At 40.9% G+C, this 8,826-nt stretch overlaps 1 protein-coding gene across 1 annotated transcript; it reads right to left on the reverse strand.

Moving 5' to 3' along the window:
* Positions 1-714: 714 nt before the first annotated feature.
* LOC138213381 (gonadotropin-releasing hormone II receptor-like) lies at positions 715-8,490 on the reverse strand. The gene is made up of 4 exons (XM_069174448.1): positions 8,441-8,490; positions 7,212-7,808; positions 4,732-4,936; positions 715-3,259 (listed from the first exon to the last, which is right to left on the reverse strand). Exons 2-4 carry the CDS (start codon positions 7,758-7,760, stop codon positions 2,748-2,750), a joined length of 1,266 nt encoding a protein of 421 aa, XP_069030549.1. The 5' UTR covers positions 7,761-7,808; positions 8,441-8,490; the 3' UTR covers positions 715-2,747.
* Positions 8,491-8,826: the final 336 nt, after the last annotated feature.

Genomic DNA, 8,826 nt, shown 5'->3' on the forward strand with positions numbered 1-8,826 from the left:
GATGGAGTGTGCAAAGTTATCATGACCCTCAGAGCCACTTTTGACACATTAATGGGAAATATGCCTCAAATGCTAATGGGTTTAATTTTCTCATTTAATGAATGAGCATGTTAGTTAAAAGGGTACTTCTATGAAAAGGTTTGGACAAGGCCATTTCTTTAGAAATGAATGTGAGAAATTCAAAGCTGAATGTTTTGAAGCAACGCTGTGACAAATAAAGCGATTAATTCTGTCATTATAAAGAAAACAGCATTGCATAAATTAATTGCAAATTTAATTAGAAACTATACAAACAAACTGACTGGTGTGTCATAACTACAATTCATAATCTACTGTAACATTGGAGCACAAATAATTCTGCTGTTTGTCTCAGTATAGTGAAACATACTGTAGTTAAATATGGTTATATTGCCATAGTTTCCATTTATCGTCCTCCGTATACTCCATAGTGTCCTTTACCAGCTGCGAGATGCAGTTTTTAGCATGACTATTCATGTCTGTTCAGATCCTTTTCACAGGTGTCTGTGTCCAGCTCACTGAGCAGGAAGGCATTCAGGTGGCATCCTTTAAATGTGCCAGAACCAACATGCATGACATTTCTCTTTTAATTTACAAGCACACCATTAATCTCCTCTGACACATCGTTTTGGCTGTTTGCATTTGTAATCTCCTTTTTTTTTTTTCCCCCCCAGTCACTATTCCACACTCATTGCTGCAGGCCAGAGGAAAAGGAAGGGAGGGAAGGGAATGGAGGGTGCGGGGTGGGATTTGGAGTAGAGATTGTCCAATTAAAGCAGAGCCATGCCTTGTGTATCACTTTTCTTTCCAGCGGTATTGAACATTACAATGTGCACATGAATGCAGCTCACACATGCTACCACTGATACAATAGAATGCTTTATATTAACAGTATGTCTGTACAGTACATATTTATTAACATCATTCATCATTGTCTATTCAATGGCTGTTTCATCTAAACCCTTATCTGCTGGCTGTATGAACTATATCAATTGAATTATATAGGGCCGGACTTAAAGGATCTAACTTCTGTATAGAGGTTTACTCAGCTCATGTTCTTTGCTGCTGACAATCATTTCGATCAGAGGCGGGTCAGTGAGTCACAGACACGCCGTGTTCCTCGCCATCAGAAAGCAATAAAGAGGAGAGGCAAAGAGTGTTGATGAACCAACAGCTGATAGTCAAGTTGTGAACGCACCTGTCACACAGGCAGTGTGTCCCAGGCCTTAAAGTTTGTTACATCAGGATAATCTTGAATATTTCTCCAGTTTCTTTTCTTGTTTTTGTGCAGCTGAGTCAGACTTTTAGCATCCCACTCAGAGTGAAGATCGTGTCATGTTCATATTTTTGAGACGTTCATTTTGGTTTTCAGGGGCAGAAAAACATACTTTGATTCGTGGATCTGTCTATTGTATGGTCAGGGCACATTATCTTGGTATATTCTCATCTCATTTAATAGAATTTAATGACAGTTGGAGCTGCTGTCACCACTTGATGCTTGGTGGAGACATCAGTTGGATATATAGCGAGTGCATATCAGACTTGGTTATTAGTAGAATTAATTCTTCCAAAAACATCTTCCAAGATCATCATTAAACTTCTGGCTGTAATCCAATACTCATTCAATGATTCTGTTAGTTAGGTAACAGGTAATAGAAGGGCCGTATTATAACCATTGGCCTATTTCAATTACTGCCTGTATGAAATGTAGATTAATTTGTTAGAAATTAAATTAAATTAAATTATTCAGGTTTAATCAAGCCAAATGCTAATGTTCTCTAATCAGCAATCTTCTTGTGACAGTTTTTCTTACAATTTTTTTATGGGGAAAATTAAGATAATAAGCAGTAGTTTACATAATTCAGAGTAGAGCTCACCGTGTGAGATGCATTAAACAAGCAGCCTTTAACAATCTCCGTTATCAGCATTAACAGTACATGCAATGGTCCTGATGTTCTTTAATCTTCCATCCTGTAAAGGAGAGTAGTCTCAGAAAAGACAAAACTGTGTCTTTTCTGTAAAATGTGACCTCTGAAAGCCTTTTTCAAACAAGAAGTTGTAACATCACAGTATTAAAAAAGGTGTAAGAGTTGCTTCAGCTATACCAGCAGGCTGGCAGCTGTGCCTCATGTCATTAGTGACAGCAGTCCATTTCTATTGTGACAAGACAAAATGTCAACTAAGAAAGGATCTTTTTGCAGTCACAGCTTAAAACTTTCTGACTCGGTTAGTTTCTTTGACATCTACAGTGCAGCATAACCTCGATTGTTCTCTGCATGTTTTCGGGCTCCTGAACTGAATTCCCACTTTATTAATGAGGCTTCGTCTTCATCCGGGGATCAGCTCTCTAATACACCTGCAGGCATGTATATAACCAGAAACGTCAGAACACAAACATCATTCCTCTGTAATCATGGCAATGCCCGTCTTCTATTCTTCTTTTAATGCCGGAGCTTTTTGAAGACATATAATGTATATAGTAGAGTGAAAAGCTTCAAGCTTCCAACACGTTTCACTGTGTTTATGGAGAAAGATGGACAGCCTCGTACACACAAAGACACATCTGGAGACAAAGACGCTGGTCAGCCAAGTGTTGGACACATCACATCTTCAGATGTATTCTACACATGCATGTCGGGTCTGATTGTGACACAAAATATGTTCACACACATCCTTTAGAAGGTAAAAGTATTGAACAAGTTCATTAGAAATTTTAAGTCCCTTGTTAATCATATTTTGCTCTCAGTGCTGAAATGGCAAAGTTGCCTTCCTCCTACCTGGACTGAACTAAGTCCGACTCTGCTGTCAGTGGGTTTTGTCTCTACCTGTTCACAGCTGCTGTCCTTTTCACCAGTGGTCTTCCCTCTTTTACAGGGTAAAGCAGTTGCAGTGCATTTCAACGACTCCGATATCACAGTGTGAGTTTCCAGGCTAGACATCGCCGGAGCTTTGCAGTAGCAGTTTCTCAGCCTCCCGTGGAAGCGTATGGTGAACAGGCCGTAGATGATGGGGTCCAGGCAGGCGTTGAAAAGCCCGAAGATGAACAGGATATGGGTGAGGGAGTGTGAGACCTTTCCCTCCAGGTCATCCGGGAAGAACCAGTACCACAGACCCAACAGGTAGTACGGTGTCCAGCACACGATGAAGCAGATCACGATGACGATGCTCATCTTCAGAGTTCTCATTCGCGCTTTGGGGATGTTGTTCTTTGAGCAGCGGAGATGTGGCTCATTGGAGGATACTGGAGGAAAGAAGGACAATCAGCAACTTATACAAACACAATTTTTAGAAGAACTGGGAATTTAGGAGAATTTATATAAGATAACGAGCTGTTTCACAAATAAAACCGTCAATTTGTATCTTCCTTTTTACACTTTTTTTTTTTCATTGAGGCCATCTTTGTCAGCTCTCCATACATTACTTCACATATCGTTCCCCGACACAATCCTTGAGGGAAAGGTCAGAACATTACTTCTTATTTGTTATACAGCACTAAGCTTTAACTTAAAATGTATTATCATGATCCAACATATGTCCTGTTGCAAAATCAGCATTGTAATCCAATATTTCCTGCTTAACTGACTTAATGTACTTTACAAGACAGAGGGCACAGAGTACTTAAAACATTTGGACCTAAACATTGATGGCAGCCCCAGAAAACCTTTTTAAATTGCAGAAAAAAAGAGAAATATGTGCAATTATGAAAACACTTACTACTGGATGACAAGATAAGGAGCCTACAGCAATGCTAGTTGCTCTATGATGCTATAGGACACAGTGGTGCTTTGAGCTCACATACTATAGCATGTTGTCACGTCAGCATTAGCAGTATCTGCAAATTACAACTACAGCTGATGGAATGTGATTACTTTTTAAGGTATTTGATTTTTAAACGTCACTAGAGGAAAAATGATGTTCAAAATAGTTCAATTCATCTGGAGGGGGGCCCAAATATCTGCAGATTTACATGAAATCCAGCTTTTGACACGTCAGAAAGAAAAATCACAGCCTGTGATGACAGATTAAAGATCAGGGTATCACCACAGACTTTAAGGTTCATCCTCTGGGTACCATTAACGTCACATTGCACACTGTAGCAATGCATCCAATAGTTGCTGAGTTATTTCTGTCTGGAACAAAAGTGGTGGACAGATCAAGAGACGTGAAGAGGCGGGATGTAGGATGTTGGTATAAACCTGTTATTGGCTGACTATTTCAGGTGATATTCTCCTCTTATTCTGAAATCTGTGTGAAACACTAACAACCTCTGAGCTATCAACCTACAGGCTGAAAAAGGAAAGGTACAACAAAGATTTGGATCATGCAAAACGACCACCAGAGCACAGAGAATCTGTCGAAGACTACTGAAAAAGGACTTGTATGTGAACTAAGGAGGTAATGAGGGAAGGAGCAGCAGGTGTGCATGTGGGTGGAGAGGTTAGGGGATGCTGAAAGTAGGAATATTAACCACAGGGTAAGTGGGAATGGTTGGGTCTAAAATCACAGGAGACGTTACTGACAGCTAAAAACAACAGGAAGTGGATGAAGAAATAGGTTACGTCACATAGTGACGTAACAGGTGCTGAGGTCAAAAGTCGAATCCACCCAACCTGCTGTATTCAACGCCTTTCAGCCTGAACGTGTCTCTCATCTTTGCTTGGTGTCTCGTCTTTGTTTGGAGCAACTGAATAGCAGAACTATGTGTGTACTCACATTTCCTATTTGTCATCTGCTTGGAGATCTGGATGAAGATCCTGGTGTAGCAGATGATCATGATGAGCAGCGGCAGCAGGAAGAGGCAGGAGAAGGTGAACATGTTGTAGGCCGTTTCTTGCCAGTGAGTGACGAAGCTCCCCCTAGTGGTGCACTGAGTGAAGTTTGCTGGATAGGTAATGGTCACGTTATGGAAAATGAACATCTATGGGATTAAAAGTAAAAAATAAAAACATGTTAATATTTTGCTGTCAGCAGTCATAAGTCTGTATTTTCTTTGCCATGACTGTTGTTTCAAGATTCAAATATTATTTCAATGATTTGACCGAACAGCCCATCAATAGATTACAATTTACTGCTACATGCCGGTGTACTATGCCAATTAGTAATGTAGCGTTACAGTGCATAACATGGAAAAAACTAAGTGTGTTGAGTTTGGTGTGTTTAATAGGTTGATAGGTTGAGTTTGCCAAACCCCTCACACAAACAGTGGTTATTATCACTATAAATAGCATCATTTTGTGGAGTTATGTGTTTTCTGCACTGTGTGGAAGCTGATCATGGATGCAATTTGAATCTCCTGTCCCATTTTTGGGGGGGATTTTGGAAAGTTTACATTCCAGCGACCCCAGCCAGACACATTACAAGATAATGTCATCTTACACACTCATCATAGTCCTCAACCAAAAAGCATTTTCTCTTGTATCGTTAATAGTGAAACGTATTCTCCAAAAATATGAGCAGCAACGCTTGACTCTATCCTTTCCATAGAAAAGCACGAAAAATTGTGATTCTTTATTCCTATATTTTTGCAACCAGCCACAGCGAAGTGTGTAATAGGCTTCACCTGCTGGTCCACTACAGGATAACTGCGTCAGCCTCTCGTTTAGCCTCGCCAGGCATGAAAAGTAAGCTGCCTTGGGTTTAGCCACCAAAAACCATGTGGTTAGGAAAAAAACACTTGATTAACGTTAGGAAAAGATCACGGTTTGGGATACAATAACAGTACGTTTCTGCATTTTTTTTTAAAAACTTATTTACATTACCTAAAAGAAATCCATGCCACTTTTTCATGAACTTGAAACCTGGTTGATAAAAAAATTCCTGGGTTTGATACATTCAACCACCTCACACCTCCATCCTTACTCTGACTTTATTGAGCTTCATACTTTGTCACATGACCTCCTTCTTTGACCCTGGTCACACCCGCGTGTACGTTTCACGACTAATCGAGGCAAAACGTGACGCTGACACTCCTCTAGTGGACTGAAGGGTGTATTACACACTTTGGCATCGATACCATGCTGGTCTCCAAATGGAGCTGTTGAGAATACTTATTTTTGGCCTGATATGCGCTTATATGCGCTATTTAAACCTATGTAAGAGACTATGCCGGGATTCGGTTTTAAAAATGGGTCAACTTGGAACAGAGAGTCAACCAGAGAAAGCATTTTCTACCCACTCAAGTTAGCTTATCTGCTAGCGGCAGGTTTCATTTCTACTGGCAAAATTAATGGTTGCTTGCTAAAAATGGGAGGCGTGCATTTTTATTTCTTTACCTGTTTCTCAGTGTTTCAAAAATGACTACTACTTTTAAATGACAAACCTGCCACTGTTAACATGAAGGGTGAGTTAGTTAACAAAGAGGGCTACTTTTATTTTTAGTTTGCAGACCTGAATCATAATTGTTGCATCCCAATATATATAAAGCATGAGTCCAGAAAAAAAAATCCCATTATGATTTCCCAGAGCCTAAGCTGACGTTCTCAAATTGCTTACTTTATCCAACCAAGAGTCCATAAGCCAAAAGATATTATTAAGAAGAACTGACTGATCATCTAATCCTTTCAGACCTCATCTTATTGTATTCTCTATATGTGATGTAGGAGTTCTCGGACATTTTCAGAAGATACCATCAAATATCTTCCACTTCTATGCAGTATCATCTAACATGTTTGGAGAGCTTGGTGGCCACATTTCTTTCTTTTTTTTTCCACAACATGATCAACAATTTTTCACGCTCCGCTGCCTCTCACTGATTACAAGGAGGCCTCTGTACCACCAGGATTACGGCTCCTCATCCTTATAACAGAACTGTAGAGCTATTAATCCCTCAAACTGAGACTTTATTGGGACCCCTGGAGCATACGGCAGGTTTTCTTGCATCAGAGCCTCCGCAAAATGCTACATTTTATGTAAATGCACATAGATAATGATGAACCATGGATGGTAATTAATTTAATGTAAAACGTCACATTTTAATATCCTCTACGCATACAGCTCTATATGAGACTGAGAAAACGTATGCAAATATAGCTGTCTCCTGCTCAGTAAAAAGGTCCATAGCCTGCACGCTGTGACAGAGGAGAGCTTTCGGTTGTTCATTTAAGAGCCTTACACAAGAGTCCTTTTCACCAATTCTCTCTGAATCGCTTCCTTCCAAATGGGCAGTCAAGCTGTAATCACCTGTCTTATTTTACCTGAGGGATTGAGAACAAGGCGCTCATAGTCCACGCCACCATTAGCATGACTCTGTTCCTTTTCCGCGCCATGGTGATGGCCAGAGGGTTGAGGATAGCTGACTGTCTGTCCAGACTAATCACCACCGTCACAAAGGCACAGGAGTACATTGCCTGCAGCTTGAGGAACATGAGGAATCTGCAGGCCAGGTCACCGGCCAGCCACTGCACTGTGATGTTCCACACAGCATCGACAGGCATCACGATGAAGGTGACCAAGAGATCAGCTGCTGTCAGGTTGATTATCAGCACTCGGACATGGGATTTGCGCTTGTGTCCGTTGGCCGCCCAAAGCACAGCCAGATTGCAAAAAGTAGAAATACCGCACAGGATGAAGGTAATAATCACTCTGACTTTGGCCGCTGTAGAAAAAGTAGGCAGCTCCAGGTCTCTGTCCACTGACGTCCAATTACAGAGAGGAGTCGGCCAGTCGCAGCTGGCATTGAGGTCAAACCCTGAGCTCTGCTGATACATGACGACTGGAGGAGCACAGCAGGCGGAGGCATTCATTTTCTGACCCTCACCACGGAGTCAGCATGTTGTTCAGCTATATGGAGGCTGGTGGAGCCAATGGGAAATAAAGCAGAACAACACAATACATGAGCTTCATGCGTAAAGTTGGCTCAAAAGATGTATCTGCATTAATTTGCATAACAAGACAAAACAAATGTGTTGTGCAAGTAGAACAGTGGCTGACAGAGAGGGAGCAGCCTGCTGTGGTGGACACATGATGCTCACTGAGGTGGAAAGGTTGCCTCCAACAAACCATGTTATGTCCTTGGAGGGGTCTCCTGTTGAAATTTGCACCACAACCACCAGCAGCAACATCTGACAGCCAATCAAGATAATTACACCCTGATGACATCACTCTTAAATGAGTCCAAAAAAGATGGAGATTAACACATTTATGTAGGGAGTCTAAGTCTTACATATTTATAGGACAAACTTTAAATTCAGCAACCAGTGACAAATGAAAATTGCAATAAATAAAAGCTTAATCATGACTTCTAGTTTGCATAATGTATTTGTATCTGTCATATAAATTGTAAACCAACATTTAAGATGTGCAGCCAATGTAAAATACAGTCTACTGTGTGCGTAATTGCACATTTTCTGTACATGAAATGCAAAAAAACTAAATATATACATAAACATGTAAATACAATAAATAGCTGGGGAAAAAAACGTACATTTTATATCCTTGGTGTTGTGAAGCAATGTATTTTCCAGATCAGATAGAGATAAAAAAAAACAACAAAAAAAAACCTCTTCTGAAGAACTCCTCGACGCTCCTGCTACACCGCGTATGATCCTGAGTGCAGAGCGAGTTTGTGGATAGTCCGTCAGTCAGTCTGTAGAGTCTCCAGTCTGCCCTCGCAGTCTGAGCACTGTGTCTCCTCCGTAGTTTTTCCAGCCACGCTTTGTACTCCCTCCGCAGTGTGCGTCAGGGGCGCGGCTATCTGCGGCACCCAGGAGCGTCAGTTCAGTGAATCTAAAGTTTCTAATTTTAACTCAGCCAGAACAAATGTAATGAGGCATTGCAGACCTTATTAGCATCGCTGCCACCGAGATCAAA

Source organism: Embiotoca jacksoni, unplaced genomic scaffold (assembly GCF_022577435.1).
Source record: "Embiotoca jacksoni isolate LCO1_2020_lvr unplaced genomic scaffold, fEmbJac1.0.p SCAF_6, whole genome shotgun sequence".
In the NCBI taxonomy this organism is placed as follows: Eukaryota; Metazoa; Chordata; class Actinopteri; family Embiotocidae; genus Embiotoca; species Embiotoca jacksoni.